This window comes from Cicer arietinum, chromosome 4 (genome assembly GCF_000331145.2).
Source record: "Cicer arietinum cultivar CDC Frontier isolate Library 1 chromosome 4, Cicar.CDCFrontier_v2.0, whole genome shotgun sequence".
Classification (NCBI taxonomy): Eukaryota; Viridiplantae; Streptophyta; class Magnoliopsida; order Fabales; family Fabaceae; genus Cicer; species Cicer arietinum.
This window is the reverse complement of record NC_021163.2, coordinates 36,693,736-36,711,132: the sequence shown is the minus strand read 5'-3', so window position 1 is coordinate 36,711,132 and position 17,397 is coordinate 36,693,736. Positions and strand designations below refer to the sequence as shown.

At 29.3% G+C, this 17,397-nt stretch overlaps 1 protein-coding gene across 9 annotated transcripts in view; it reads left to right on the top strand.

Moving 5' to 3' along the window:
• The window catches only part of LOC101489083 (transcriptional corepressor LEUNIG_HOMOLOG-like), a 26,653-nt gene extending 19,577 nt beyond the window's left edge, over positions 1-7,076 (top strand). For all 9 annotated transcript variants that reach the window (XM_027331428.2, XM_027331429.2, XM_027331426.2 and 6 more), the window contains exons 15-18: positions 1,360-1,515; positions 1,607-1,723; positions 1,843-2,040; positions 6,427-7,076. In XM_027331428.2, coding sequence (XP_027187229.1) covers positions 1,360-1,515; positions 1,607-1,723; positions 1,843-2,040; positions 6,427-6,570 — 615 coding nt within the window. In that variant the 3' untranslated portion in view covers positions 6,571-7,076. The remainder of the gene's footprint in view (positions 1-1,359; positions 1,516-1,606; positions 1,724-1,842; positions 2,041-6,426) is intronic.
• The last annotated feature ends 10,321 nt before the right edge of the window (positions 7,077-17,397 follow it).

Here is a 17,397-nt window from a genome sequence, read left to right as displayed (position 1 = left end):
TGTATAGCAGTTAGTGGGGGTAGGCAATCAAATATAGGGGAGTGAAAATGGCAAGGGAATCATTCTTCATCATTATTAGTTAGAACCTTTTTGGTTGGGTGGGCATATAGGGAAATTTTCCTTTTTAATGCATCTAGTTTTCCAATCAATAATACATTTTTGTTTCTCTTTAATTCGGATTCCTATTAAAATCTATTCTATCAAAACAGGTTTTGTGCAAGTCATGGTTTTTATTATTTGTTTATGCTGGCTTAGGTCCAACAGATTCATCAATATTCAGAAAAGTATTATTTGTTTGGCCCCGTGTCCAATGTTATGACCTTGATCCGTATATCATTAGTTAGAATGTTCGCACATTTTTAGCATACATAAGTTAATTGTAATATGATGATTGCTGTAAACTAGCTATTGATCACCTGCTTAGTTGATTTTAATCATACTATCAATAAGAGATATATACATGCAAGCCAAGACACAACTTTCACTAAAACCTCTCACCTTTGTTTCCTGATCAATGATTACTAACAACGGAAATATGGTCATGGAGAAATCCTGTTAGCTTTGGAAACTGATGTATTAGAAGTTGGAACCCTTCTTTAGCCATTTGGTTTGTTAAAGTTGTGGGATTTTAGAGAAAAGGAGGAGAGAAAATAATAAGAGACTGAATATTATTGATGATAACTTTATGCTGACTTGACACAAAAGACTCAATATTAATCTCTATTTATAGAGATACATAGACTCGATTCTAAATAAGTAACAAATCATAATAATAATGTGAGATATTCTAAGATATCTCTATTATTATAAATTGATCATAGGAAATAACTCAAGACACTTTAATATAATATAAAAGATATTTTTTAATAATCTAACAAGGTTGATGGTCGGTTGTGTATCATTCCGTTTCACAAAGATTTTAAGTTTCAAACACAATCCTAAACAGAAAGTAATTAATCAACCACTATATGGTGTAAGGTTGTGTGTATCATCCCACTGCATAAAGATTTAAAGTTTCAAACACCAAATCCTAAACAGAAATTAAGCACTTGGTGGTGTAAGGTTTGGTTCTGTAGGTTTGGCAGTCCTCCTTTTAAGTTTACTTTTTTACGTCAGTGGATCAAACTTCTATTAAAGGAGATATTTATTTATCTATAAGAAATATTTTGCTTTTTTGTTTAAATTTTTTGTCATTTGGTGTTTAGCATAAACATGAATTCTGGTGTTCAAAGCTTATACATCTTTGTATTGAGTGTGTCAAATAAAAAGCTGCTATGTCTTATGCCATAGACAGTAGTATCTATTTAAAGTGTTGGTTTGCTTACTGCTGGGACTCACCTTTGGCTATTAATTTTGCAGCCAGGCTTTTCATTGCAGGCATATAGTGGTCATACCTCACATGTGGCATCCCTTGATTTCCACCCTATGAAAACTGACCTTTTCTGTTCCTGTGATGATAACAATGAGATTCGCTTTTGGAATATTAGTCAGTATTCTTGCACTCGCGTTTTTAAGGTCATGTGCTAAGTTTAATTGATTTTTCTCTCGTAAATGTGATGGATTTTGTGTATTCTCTTTTCTGAACCTCATTAAATTATTCAAGCAGGGAGGATCTACACAGGTGAGGTTTCAGCCAAGGATTGGACACCTTCTGGCTGCTGCATCTGGCAATGTTGTGTCTCTCTTTGATGTTGAGACTGACAGGCAAATGCACTCATTACAGGTGTGGGCAAGGGCACTGAATTTCAGGAAATCTAAAGAAAATAATAAAATTATTCAGCAATATTTTTTATTATAATATCTTGTATGTCTATTTATATTTAGAATTATATGTATTTCTAGGGACACTCTGGGGAGGTGCACTGTGTATGCTGGGATCCAAATGGCGATTATTTGGCATCTGTGAGTCAAGAATCTGTCAAAGTGTGGTCACTTGCCTCTGGTGATTGCATTCATGAACTTAATTCCAGTGGAAACATGTTTCATTCGTGTGTTTTTCACCCAAGCTACTCCAACCTATTGGTTATTGGAGGATACCAGGTATGTTTGTACTATCAAGCTCTGATGTACGTTTTCACCTTTTCTGCCATTGCATTGTTTCTACTTTCAGTTTACTACTATATTTTTCATGTTTTTACTTGTACTGGTCCTTACTTAACTGTTTGTACAGCACTGTCTTCAATAGATGACAGTTATTAATGATGTCAGTTAGTGTTTCTGTTATATGAGTTGGTTTAGTTCAGTTCCGTACGTGTGCACGCACGCACCTAATATTCATGTGAAGTTAAGAAGAATTTTTATATTCTAGAGAAAGTTACTGTTTTCTATCTCTCTTTGGCTTCTTATTTAATCACACTTGTTATTCATACTGATATCTATTATGATATTAAGAGGTTAACTCTGTCCTCTTTCAATGATTATGTTGCTCAAACTCTGAGAGTTTGATCAACACTGCCCATGACTACTTGGTTCTCGTCAAGCCATCAACCTCAATCACTTTCTTACATACTGTCAGACTGACAAGATGATGATCTCAAAATATTGCTTCCTCAATGATGAATTGATGATAACCTCGTTGTCAGGGTGAAAGTCCTGATTATGAGTCTCAGTTATTCACATTCCAGTACAAGATCAGTATGCCAATAGTCCAATGCATTATCCACTAGTAGATTCTGCGAGCTAAGACAAACACAGTGTTCTGCGAAGGAGGCATGTTAGACTATAATCGATACTCTCTTATGTTGATGACTGTGAGTAAAAGATCATATAGGGGCAAAGGGGTATATACTTATTTGATTCATTATTTTGGATCAAAAAAATTGTTTCAGGCAGGATTAATTTTAGCTTGCATTTGGATGTGTTGACGTATAACAATCAGATCTGATATGATTATGTTTATTAGTTGATTTTCTATTTAAGATTATTTGTATTTTGGGAAAGAATCAAATCACTATGAGTTGATTTATTTCCTAATTTATTTTCCATTTATTCTCTGTATTCATTAGATAGCTGGAAGCATTGTATATATATATATGTGTTTGTACTGTTTCAGTTTCAATATAATAAGAAATTTTCCTTCCCTCTTGTTTTAACCTAGCTGCACCTTGAAACACATGGTATTAGAGCTTCGGCTCTGATCCTGTGGCAGTTCACCATGTCCTCACAAGGAACTGAAAAAAATTATTCATTCACAACTACAATACCAAAAAATAATTATGGTGACCTTAAAATCATGTCAACCCCTACCACAAATAATCCACTATCCATAAACTCTGGTTTACAGCTTCTAATCCAAAAGCTGAATGGTAGAAACTATGTTCAATGTGCCCAGACTGTGAAGTTAGCTCTTGATGGCAAGGGAAAGTAAGGCTACTTTACTGGAGACACTCCTCAACCAGAGAAAACTGATCCAGCCTAACAAAAATGGAAGTCAGAGAACTCCCTTATCATTGGGTGGCTGATTCACTCAAAGGAATCTTCCATTGGGAATCCCTACCTATTCATTTCCAGTGCAAACGAGGTGTGGGAAGCTGTACGTGATTGCTATTTTGACTTGGAGAACTCCTTACAGATTTATGAACTTAAGACTCGTTTGTGGCAGTTCAAACAAATGCACCCAACTTATTACATATATAACTAATTCTAGGACCTCGCAATGACTTTGTAAAAACATTTGCCAACTGATCATTGAAATTGACAAAGCTAGTGATGATGTCGCCCGATTCGACCTTTTCTCTAACAAAATGGCAGTCTATCTCAATATACTTGGTCCTCTCATGAAAAAAATAATTTGAGGCAATGTGCAATGCAGCCTGATTATCACATATTAGTGTCATTGGGCTGACCTCTTCAAATTGAAATTCTTTCAGTAACTGTTTCAACCAGATGAGTTCACATGTTACTAGTGCCATGACCCTATATTCTGCCTCAGCGCTAGATCTTGCAACAACATTTTGTTTCTTGCTATTCTAGGAAAATTAATTTCCTCCGACAAGTACACAATACCCATAAGTGGATCGTCTATCAATGGGTGAGCCTGTCCAATCGGCATATGAGTAACCAATTATCTGAGTATGTCCTCTATTTCATAAATGTGACCTTTTTACAGGTGCACTTTTGATGTATTTAAGAATCCGAATTACAACATCCATATGTTCTTGGCAAGGAGAATTTAAGAACGGACTTACTACACTAACAGCGAAGGAAATATCAGGACGGGTGACTGTGAGATAGTTCAATTTTCCAACCAATCTCCTATATCTTCCTGAATCTGATAGAGGCTCCCCCTGATTAGGTAGGATTTTAACATTTGGATCCATAAGAGTATTAACTAGCTTGGCATTTAATAGACCTGGTTCTTCAAGAATATCCATATCATATTTTCTTTGTGAAATTACAAGGCCATCCTTGGATTGGACTACCTCAATACCCAAAAAATAACAGAGTTTACCGAAGTCTTTAGTCTGAAACTGATTTGAAATATGTTGTTTCAACTAGAGTATTCCTTAGTTATAACAATGTCATCCACATCAACAATAAAACCATAAAGTGACCTGTGTAGCCGAGAAACCATAGTGAATGACTCCCCCTGAGCAACAAACCTTGGTCACTGTGCAAAAAGGCATAGTGAATGACTCCCCCTGACAAATGCAATTTTGGCAATAGGTGAGAATTTATCACTGTAATCCAACCCAAAAATCTGAATATATCCCTTGGCCACCAAGCAAGCCTTAAATCAATCAATCTTACCATCAGGACTAACGTTTACTGTATAGAGCCAACGACAACCTACTAAAGACTTCCCATGAGGTAAAGGGACCAGCTCCCAAGTACCACTGCTTTGTAGAGCACACATCTCATCAAACATTGCTTGCCTCCACTCAGGGTGACATAATGCTTCACCTGGAGATTTAGGAATAGAAACATAAGACAAAGAAGACAATCAAGTGTAATGCAAGGGAGAAAGACGATGATAACACAAATCAATATAATGAGGAGATGGATTACGTGTTGCGCAAATATCCTTACGAAGAGCAATAAGAAGGTCTTGCTCAGGTGGCAGGGCCGGATTCTCTGGTGGCGTTGGAGGAGAGTCTGTAAAATTCAGTGTACGTTTTTATTATTCTTTGATTGTGCTACATCCGAGACTAATTGTTAGTAGTCCTAGTCAACATCACTTCCTATTGCAACATCATTATAAATAGGTGTGATCTAACAAAAAACACACATAAACTTACTCATATTTACATGGTGTCAGAGCAAGTTCTGATTCTGACCTATCTCTAGGCTTCACTACGGCTGCCAGCGGCGGCATTTTCCGCCGGCAGCACCATAACCACTGATTTTGATAGTTTCTCTACAGTTCTGTCCTTTTTTACATAGTTACAACTGTGCCAACACCAGCTACACCTTTTTTAGTGACCCACTGTCGAAAACCACAACATACAGCCGCGCAATCCTTTGGCAAGCACGACAATGCTTTTCCCATCGCCAACCGTCACTGCATGCGCCACCACGCGCGTCCACCTTCTCTGCATTTGGGTCCCACGCGCATCCACCAAATCCGCACGAGCACCTGTCTCCGACAACCATATTTCATCTTCGGCTGTCGCAGATGCCCCTCTGCCACCTTCTACGGGTCTTTTTCATCATTTGGTGATTTTTCAACAACCTCTCATCTTTCAACTCCCCCCTCCGCACTGTATCTACTGTTGCTTTTTCTTGCGCTTCCAGTTTCACTACTCTCCTTCTTATTCCTTGCGAGAAAATGGCTGGTTTTGCCAATTATGCAGGTTGGGCTGCTGCTGTGAGAACTTGGTTTCAAGGACATGGTGGCATTTGCTCAAATAATCAAAGTATATTTCTACCGACGATCAATCTGGTGGTGACTCTATTTCCACATATGAATCATATTAGTGGTGCATCTTATTCCCACCAACGATCAATCTGGTGGTGACTCGTTACCCACACACATATGAATCATATTACTGTTGCCTTTTATTTTCATCAACGATCAATCCGGTGGTGACTCTTCTCCCACATATGAATAATATTAGTGGCGCATTTTATTCCCGCCGATTATCAATCTGGTGGTGACTCTTTACCAACACATGAACCATTAATGGTGCCTCCTCTTCTCAAACAAGTCCAATAGTTGTCAAACTTAGTTTCAATTTTTGTGATAAAATGTTATTATGTAACAAGTTTAAAGCATAGTAGCTTGAGGGGGAGTATTAAAATTCAGTGTATGTTTTTATTATTCTTTAATTGTGCTACATCCTAGACTAATTGTTAGGAGTCCTAGTCAACACAACTTTCTAAATATTGAATGTAATTATTGCAACATCATTATAAATTGAATATGTGATCTCATAAGAAACATACATAAATTTACTCATATTTACATGTTCCATTAATGGTTTGCAGTCATTGGAGCTATGGAACATGGCTGAGAACAAATGTATGACCATACCAGCTCATGAGGGTGTAATATCAGCTCTAGCACAATCACCAGTAACAGGGATGGTTGCTTCTGCCAGTCATGACAAATCTGTAAAGATATGGAAATAAAAGTTATTGTTCTGTGGTTCCAAAGAGCGATACCATGTGTTATACCAGTTACATTATGATGGGTAGTACCAGTTCCAATAAAAAACAGCGTTGAAGAAATAAGACAGATTTGCATGGGAGAGAAGAATCCTCCATGTATTAGTGCCCCCATCTTACTTCTTTTTTCTCCTAGCAGGGAGAGAAGAATCCTCCATTATTATCTTATGTGACAATGGGCTTTGTATATTTTCTGTTCACACGGTTACTTATCTCTGCGTCTTCTTTGTTCTTTTACTTATTTTTGCTCTCTTAAGCAAATTATATTTAAATTCTTTTGCACGTTCTTTGTCTTTTTACTGATTAGAACATTATATCAATCAATCAGTAATCTATAAATAAACTATATATGTCGATTGGTTGGACACGTCATTTTTGTAATCTTTAATTCTTTCCTATTAGACATTGGAGATCGAACCTTCTTGTTTGGTGATCAGTACATAATATTAGTTGACGCTCATTTTATTTTCCTTGTTGAATTTCTATTATCTTTGTCTTATTGAACTTGTTCTCCATCTTGGATAAAGCTCTTTCTTGTAGTTGGCGAAGTTGTATGTCTGATATTCGTATTCAAAGTAGAGATTTAGTTATTTATGGTCAATGTCATTCGTAGTGTAAATTGTCCACTTAAAAAAAAATCTTGAAGAGTTTTAGTGAAATTCATATACTAATTGTGGAGAAGTGAGATTTTGAATTTGAATGTGTTCAATTATATTAAATGTCTTTACAATTACTATATAAGCTATACTTGTGAAACATCCAAAAAAATTTAAGCCGATGAAAATGACATGAAAGTTGATTTTAATATATATGAAATTTTAACATGTGACCTCATGGGACTTGATATATATGTTTATTTGATAATATAGTTTATAAAATTAAAATATTTTGATTTAGATTAAATTCAATGTAGATAGTATTAGGTTTTATTAAATAAATGTAATTTTTAAAAATATATTACATTAGCAAAAATAAATTTAAGAAACTATTTACAAAATTTACATTGAATTGAAATACTTAAATTTTTATTTTATGATTTTATATTAACACCTCAAAAAGATAAAAGAAATAATCCAATCATGCGAGTAATATTATTTCATATTTTTTATATCAAGAATATAAATTTAACTATAGTAAAAAAACTTTTTAAAATAATGAAAAAAATTTATAACTAAAGTATACAACTTACATATAATTTTAGTAAGAGAAATTTAAAATTATTTAATTAATAAGAATATCGTTTACTGCATTGTTAAAAAAAATATCATTTAAATGCATATCTTTTTTGCATTATTTAATAACTTATTTGTTGATGTGTTATTGTTAGTATGATAAAAATTGAATCCAGTATAAAATGCATCAAAAACTCTTTTTTTTTTCACAATGAAACACACAATTAAACTTAGAAACTAATATTGATAAAAATGGAATAAACGATTAAATAAAACTATTACCAATCAAAGAATAAAACTATCACCAAGAAGAATAACAGAATTTTATATAAACAATTTAAAAAGAAAAATTGATATTCAGTCAAAACAGAAGAAAAATAAAAACTTGAATAAATAGTTTCATATCTTCTTATATTCACTCTTAAAAATAAATTCAGGTATAAATGATAAAAACAATGCACTATTAAATATTTTTAATGTTGCTAACTTGTTTCCATTGGTTACTATAGAGTGAACACTCAACAATTGTCTTAGATGTTCGTGAACATCTTATAAAAGGACCAAGACAAAAAAATCAAAAGGAGTTAAAATTATCATCTTTTAAAATGAAAAATGAAATCTACATCCTGTATACAAATAAATAATTTTTTCAAACTGCAACATATATACAAAGTTAAATTGATTATCTAAAATTGATTAAATTAGAGTTTATATCTAAGAAGATATTATATGAAATATTATACAATATCAAGAAATATAAATCAAATTTTTTTAAATCCACAATTTATATATAAATTGGAGTGTACACAAAATATAACTGACAATTTTTAAATAAAAAGTTGTAACCTAAATTTAATAGTAGGAAAGTATTAATCAAAAAACAAATATTATAAAATTGTGTAAGAAGAGGCTATCTTTCAATAAAAAATTCGGTCTTGGATCAAAATAATTTGCAAGAAAATATTAAAATATTTTGAATCTTATATTAATAATAATAAGAGAAGATTTTTTATATTCTTGTGGAAAATATATCTGTTTCTTAATTTATGATACCATAAATATAGATGTATTTTTTTGTCTCAATTGTGAAATGAGAAGAAAAAAAATTAATTCATAAAATAATATATTTTACAAATATATAATATCATATATATTTTAAAATATAATATATTTGATAAATAAATAATATGAATAAAATTTAAAATATAATATATTTTTCTAACATTATATTAATGAATTTACAAATGAAATAAACTAACGTTGTAACTTCCAAATGTTAATATTATTTTTTTGATTTTATGCTTTTGATTTTGAAACTTTAATAATTCAGAGTTTGGTTGAAAGATAAACAAAGTCTGATAATAAATTGTTCTAGTCAAAATTATTTAATTTTTACATCTATTATGTATTGAAAGTATACATCATATATATGCCAACATAATATATGTTTAAATTAATATAATTATTTCTAATTTATGATACAATGAATATATATGTACTTTTTTTCTCAATTGAGAGATGAGAAAAAAAATTTATTTATAAAATTATATATTTTAAAAATATATAATATCATACATTTTAGAATACAATATATTTAATAAATAAATAGTATCAATAAAATTTAAAATATAATATATTTTGCTAACGTTAATGAATTTACAATGGAATAAATTAACATTGAAACTACCTCACATTAATACTTTTTTTGGTTTTATTTATTTGGTTTTGAGAAAAATAAAATTCTAATAATTTATAATTTTATTAAAAGGTAAATAAAATTTGATAAAAAAATTATTGTTGTTAGAATGTAAAATTAAATTCTCTCAAACAATTTGTCATAAACTACTTAAGTTCAATTATATGCTTTTCATATTTATTATGTAATCTATTGTGTATATGCTAACATAATATACGTTTAAACTATTATAGTATTTCATATATCACAAATCAATTTGAAGTTTACATGTCAAATTACCATCTAAAAATGTGTTAAATTTACTGGTATATTATTATTATTTTAAACTATGAGATTTAATTTGAAGGTGTTAATTTATATATTTCATGGGAATTAACCGATGCTTGGCACGGGTTACTATTTAAAATGGTAATTATAGAAACTTAAAATTGTTATAATTTGTTATCAACAATTATAAAATTAATTATGTTATAATTGTTTATTCATAGGTTTAATTATATATATGATCCATTACATTCATTTTAGATTTTATTTGATCTCAAACTCCCTAATGTGAATAATGTTAAGTTCAGTTAGTCCCCTTTGTTAAATTGACGGAGAAAACTTGTGAAGTGTTTAAATTGAAATTTGATGTTGCAATTAATACCTTGATTAAATTTTATATTTGGTTTCTTAGATTTATTTTAGATTTTATTATGATTTTCTACGTTTTAAAAGTTTCAAGTTTGTTACTTATGTTAGTATAATATATTATTGAAATTTTTTGTTTCTTTAGCATTTTTTCTTTTTGATTAAAACACTTGTGTTGTTTATAATAATATTCATATTAAAGTTATCTATATAGAGGAGATATTTTTTTGTCTTAGAATAAATGGTAAATAGCATATAATGAACTCACATAATTACGAGCTTGTGGTTTCGATCCTAGGACAAAACTTGAATATAATAATATCGACATTTTTCAGTTCAATTAAAACTTAAAGACAATTATTAATGTTTTATAACGTAGTTAAACATAAAGACATGATCATTACTCCTTAATGACTCTTAATAAACTAATTTTATTCATTTTAGTTCATTTTCTAATGACTACTACTACTGATAATGACGGTACAAGAATTGTAACAATGATATTAATTTAATAGAGACGTAATAATGCATTTTTAATCATTGTGTTGGAACATAAGTATGTTATAGTGTGAATTTAAAAATGTGTTGAAGTCCCCACATTGGAAAGAAACTTGTTTTAAATTTCAAGTCTCACATTGGAAAGAAACATGTTTTTTAAAATTTCAAGTCCTACATTGGAAAGAATTTTTTTTGAAATCTCACATTGGAAAACTATCAAATTTGTGTAGTTTCAACTCTATACATACTAAAGTCCCACATTGTTTAGAAAATATATGTGAGTTTGCTTTCATCACTATATAATGAGTTTCAAACTATTGTGAAAAGTACACCAAAGTTGGATGTTTTTCCCAACTTTCTCCTTTCTCCCTCTTATATTCTGCTCGCCTAATTTTCGAGCCACTTCTTCCCTTTCTTTCTGTCCCTTTGGTTTTTAGAGCGGTTGTTATGTCGTAGTCCTTTTGGTTTTTTGATGGTGTAATTCTAGAACGATTTTCTACAGTGCAGTGGAACTCCGATTCGTGGTTGATAGTCTGTCTTGCACAATTTGGGCAGTGCCGCGAAACGTCTTACAAAAAATAACAATTTTAAGACGTTTCTTTCTGCCATGTCAACTGAAGAGATTACTGGATTTGGTTATGTTGCCTCTGATTTCGATAAACTGTTTCAGTTTGAAGCAAATAGAAAAGGATAAAATAGTTGGAGAGTTAACCCATGAGAGAATAATGATAAGAATTATATTCTTAATCGACTTGCTGATGATCTGTATAATTATTACAGTTCCAGCAATACTGCATAAGTAAGTTGTGACTGCTACCCAGAGTATCAGATGTCCGATGATAGATACGTGGAGGCTGACAGATCCGCGGAGGCACATGGAGGCTGACAGATCCGTGGAGGCACACTTCCGTAAAATTCAAAAGATAACTCATGAGATTATCTATTAAGGTACGTCACTCATGAAATATTTAAATTAAATATTGAAATTTAATATGTCTCTTTATTTTTAGATGTTGAAATCAATAAAATGTCTCTTTCTACTTACATGTTATGTGATATTAATTTTTAACATGCTATACTCTGTGATGTGAACACATGATTTCAAAATTAAGTAACTTATGTTTAATTCCAAAGTTATTTTCAAATGACTTTGAAAAATGTGATTTTTTTATAGTCAAGCTAAAATAACAAAGAGTTCACATTAATATGTAGTTAAAGAATCTTAGTCTTTAGATTTATTACACTTTGATATATGTGAACTTGATGAGATGTTAACAAGAAATGAAAAATAAAAGTGAACCGCTTGACATGTTAAGGATCTTTAAGAGGTTCCAAGTGTGATTTAGTTTATTTAATGAGTTTTATAAATTGTCTGGAATTATACATGGAACAATTGCACCATAATTACTTGAAGTGAATGATAAATAGCATCATAATTAACTCACATAATTGACTCACATAATTACGAGCTTGTGGTTTGATCAATCCTAGGATAAAACGTTGAATATAATAATATCGACATTTTTTAGTTGAATTGAAACTTAAAGACGATTATTAATGTTTTATAATGTAGTTAAACATAAAGACATGATCATTACTCCTTGACGACTCTTAATAAACTAATTTTATTAATTTTAGTTGATTTTCTAATGACTACTACTACTGTTAATGACTGTACAAGAATTGTAACAATGATATTAATTTAACAGAGACGTAATAATGCATTTTTAATCATTGTTTATTTCAAACAAGCCTATAAACTATTATTATTATTATAAGCAACGTACATAAATAAGAAGACATCTCCTATTTTATGTTGAAAAGTTAGGTAGACACATATAAGATCTTGATGAGCTAACACTTAGTGATCTATATTTAGCGATAAAAGTTTAGTAAGACTATAAAGTAAGAATTAACACTATCTATTATTATTTATTAGTGAAAGAGTTACATTCACAAGTGACATTGATGTTGTAAAACCTAAAATTTTAGAATCATAACATAAAGGAACAACTAATCGTAATGTTATATTAATATAATGAAAAGCTTAAAACTTTTCAAATATAAGAAGATTAAATATAAAATTAAGTTAAAATATCAATTGCCATGTCACATTATAAAATATCAACCGTCATCTCAGTATAAATTTTCATGACATTTATAAGTCAAAAGCTAACATAATAGACTATTTTAAAGCTTTTGAAACATGGAGTACCAAAATAAAACTTAAAATAAACATAAAATACCAAATATAAAATTAACCTATATTTATATTATTTTTATTTATACAACAATATTTAAAAAATATTACTAATTGTAGTTTTATAAAAGTAGAAATTAAAGTTAAAATTCGCTCATGCCATGACAGATGCCACTCTTCCAAAGGCTTACTTTTTAATCCGTTCGTGCTTGACATGTGACATTATGTTCATACAATTACGTTTATCGTGTAATTTATCTAATATCATAATATGAATTATTTGATTATTATAGTTACATTACTTAGAAATAATTAATATAAATATGGATTATATAGGTACAAAATATTCTCACCTATAATTAACATTAATATACGTTGTATTATTTGTACACGTGTAACCTTAATATATATGACTCAGATATTTTAGTCGATTGTCACAAAAAACAAGTTAATATATGGGTTGAAAATATTCTCACCAATTTATATCCGTATAAAATATAAAATAAAATACTCTCACTAATGAAGAGTTCATCTATAATTTTTACTATATTCAATAGTTCCTAATTTTATGAAATGTAGATTTTTCGTATTAGTATTTTATTGGTTCATAATAAAAGTAATCGTAATATTATTTTTGAATTTAGTTACTGACCTCTTCTCCATGATCAAGAAAGAGTATATACAGTTTACTTTTTTGTTTATTCTTCACACAAAAATTATATTTATATTGCATCAAACAGGTTAAACTTACTCTTTTAATTATTCTCTAAAAAAAGTAAATATACATTCATTTTTTAGCTCAAATTGGTCACAATGCTATTTTTTTATTCAAACGATGTATCTTTTTCTTTATTAAATTCATTTGTGATGTATGATGTTAGAAGTTATCAATGTTCTCAATTTTTCGTTAGAAGTTATCAATGTTCTCAATTTATCGTTTTAGTCAAAATACTTCTTTTATTGTTGTATGTCTTCTAATATCCATTAAATACTTTTAAATACTATCATGGATGTCTTTTTTTGCATTTACTAACTTTTGTTGGTGTCCTCCTTCTATCATGGTTATTGTTAAATTTAGTATGAAGTGCTTTGAAAACTCAAAAAAAATTCACAATGAGACACACAATTAAATACCTAAAAAAAAGACTATTATAAAAAATAAAATAAACGATTAAACAAAAGTACGAGAAGAAAATATTTAAGGAAAAGAACAATGAAAGAATTTAATATAAACAATTTAAAAATGAAATACAATATTGACCCAATATTATAGGGAAAAAAAACTTCAATAAATAATTAAAAAGAATGAAATTTACAACTAACCCAATTAATATATTTTAATTGAATTAAAATTAAAAACAAAAAATGATTTTGAGAGAAGCTATCTTATTGAAAGTTATTTTTAAATTATTATTATTTTTCCATATTATATTGTTTTTAAATATGTGACAAACCATTGAAAAATCTTAAAGGTAATTACTTTGTTTTAAAAAAAAAATTATTCACAAAGAGATATAAATTATACTGTGTCGGTTGAAAATAATTAAACTATTTCTTTTATACAAAACTACTAAAGAAGATAGAGATTAAGTTGTCTCAATTTAATTTTTTAAAGGATTAAGAGTAATCTTTATTTTTCTTGGAGATTAAATTGAATCTCATAGATTTTCTTAAGAATTAAAAGTGGTCTTCACTATGAAATTTTTTTAAAATTTAAAGACTTGAAATTGGATTTTATTTTATCATATGAATAAATATATTTCGTAATAAAAAATTAGCATATAAAAATTTGTTAAAATAAATCAGTATATAGTCATAGTTCAACGGACAAATGTTTAGGTTGAACGTCTTGTATAAGATTCGAATGTGAGACTTTCTAAGTTGTCTGAGTTAATTATAATAGACTAAATAAATTAGTATATTATTATATGAATTAAAAATTGAAAAATAAAAGGTGAAAATGAGGGGGAATTTGAATGAATATGAGGATGGTTTTACTTCAATTCAAAAACTCTCAAAAACTGTCCAAATCCTTCGACTTCAATTCAAGTTTTTTTTAGAGTTATTGGTTTTGATTATAACTGCCTCTTGGAGTTATTTTTACCTTAATTGTAAAGATCAAATAAAATGTTATTCGATTTCATATTTACTTATATTATAAATGTGTGTGTTTGTGTACTAAAAAATTGTGCATATTTACGTTATCATGCTCAAAGAAGATATTCACATACAAAATTGTACAATTTTGTTAACCTGAATGGTTCAAAAGAAATATCATTGGATGGTTGAATCCCAAACCAGAAAGGTGTGGATGAAGTCGCGTTGTAAAATAACGCAAAAGAGAAAGAGAAACGACTACTCTCATTTTCAAACGGACTCCATTCCAAACCAGTTGTGCGAGAGCCATAAGAGCAATCTACAATTTTTCTTGTTTTGAATTACGTGCTAGAACGAAAAAAGATGGAATTTTACCAAAGTTGGAAGTCCATCAACATTGGATTTGACATCAATCAATGAGAAGAACCTTATAACAATCTCCCTAAAATGGATATGCTAAAATAACACAGACTTATATTAAAATAATAAACAAAAAAAACAATTCCACTTAACAAGTTTGCTACAAACCTGTTACCACCACCACTTTCTTTTTCTTATATGGCTGTCGTTCCTCTTCTTTTCATTTTGACACTATTCCTTTTATGATTATATTAGAGATTTAAGTCATTTTCTTTCTCACATGGGCCAAGCCCATTAAAACTTTTTTTTTCTTTCTTTTTTTAATAATAATAATTATAATAATAATACTAATAAAAACTAGTGGGTTTCACTTGGGAAGTGAGCCCACCCAACAAGTTGGAAGTCCATCAACATTGGATTTTGACATCCTTCTTAATATTATCGACATTTTCATACATAGTGTAGAAAAATCAGCGAGGATATATGTTGTTAGTCGTGATACTTTCGAAATCTAGAACGATTGAATAAAGTCTTTTTAGTGACTTTTTACTACACACTGTAAATTTATTAAAACATGATGGTAAAAGAATAATTCGTATTGGACACTTCACGTAAAAATTTAAATCGCTCCAATTGAAAAGATGATTTAAACACACAGTTAATTTCATTGAATTATATAAAGTAGTAATGACTCAATCAATGTAAGTAAAATGACCTTATGCTTAAGTTTTATTTCAACTGACAAATGTCGATATTGTTAGGTTGGATGTCTTGTCTCAAATTTAAATCTGAAATATGGCAGTTATGTGAGTTAAATATGATGAAATTTACCGTATGTTTTAAGACAAAAAATAAAATAAAATTATGCATAATTGAATACACAATTATATAGAAACTGTATAAACTAAAAAATTTACTTTTAGACACAATTCACAATTATTTATACTACTCTAATTCATTCTTATTTTGAAAAAATCTATAAATAAATATTATTTTTTATGTCTTAAATAAGGTTATTGTTTGCTTTTAGAGTAAATAAACATTTTAAGTTAATCTTGATTTCAAAAAAGAATTCCACCTTTTTATGTTATTTCTTGACTTAATGTTTAAAATGCAAGATGTTACAAATGCAAGTTTATTGACCTCTTCTAAAACACCTACAATGATTTTAAGACCTCTGTAAAGTGATTTATAAGTGTGTGATTTAATTTATACAATTAAAAATCATATAAAAATAATTTTAATGCATTTTAAAGTGTATCAATATATTCCTAACATGTATGTTTTAAATATTATGCATAGAGCTGTCAATTTGACAGACCCCATAATTATTGGCTCCGGTTAAAGCTGTCAATTTGACAAGCCCTCTAATTATTGGCCCAGCCCACATGTTGCGGGGTAAAAAATATTTATAATTTAAAAGATCCCAGAAAACAAAGCCCCCTAAAATTTTGTGGGCTTAGTGGGCCTATAAGCCCACTTTTTTAAAAAAAGAATTGATTTTTTTTGAGAAATAAAGTTTTTCAATTTTTTTAAATTTTTTTTTAAATTTTTTCAAAAAAATAAATTTCGAAAATTTTTCAAGAATTTTTTTCAAAATTAACAAAAAATTTGGGGCCTATAAGCCCCCAGAGCCCCCTCCCTTATACCCCATGAAATAATGGGTCGGAATTTTAAAAAAATTATTTTGATAGGGGCATAATATTAGAGGTTTAATAAAAAAAAAGTCTTAGAGTTGGAAGCTTTTTTTACAGCTTTAATTATGCATCACAAAATAAGATTTTTATAATATATCTTTTTGTTGATGAGTACATGGATATTGAAAATTAGACAATCAACGAACACATACAAAACCATCTTAGTGAATCTCAATAAATGTAATTTTGACATACATACATGTTTATCAACCATAAGATTTATCAACCATGTTTATCCACTTAATATATCAAAAAATGAGAGTTGAGGGAGGAACTTTAACAATACAATCCTTTTTAGTGAAAAAGGTTGTATTATATGAAGGTAGAGTGGCTACAATCTTATCCCTAATTAGTACAAGCGAAATCAAAATCATACTAAAGAGGGATGCTTGTAGGGCCAGAGAAAGGCTTTATAGAGGGTCGATCGCTCTTATAGAATCA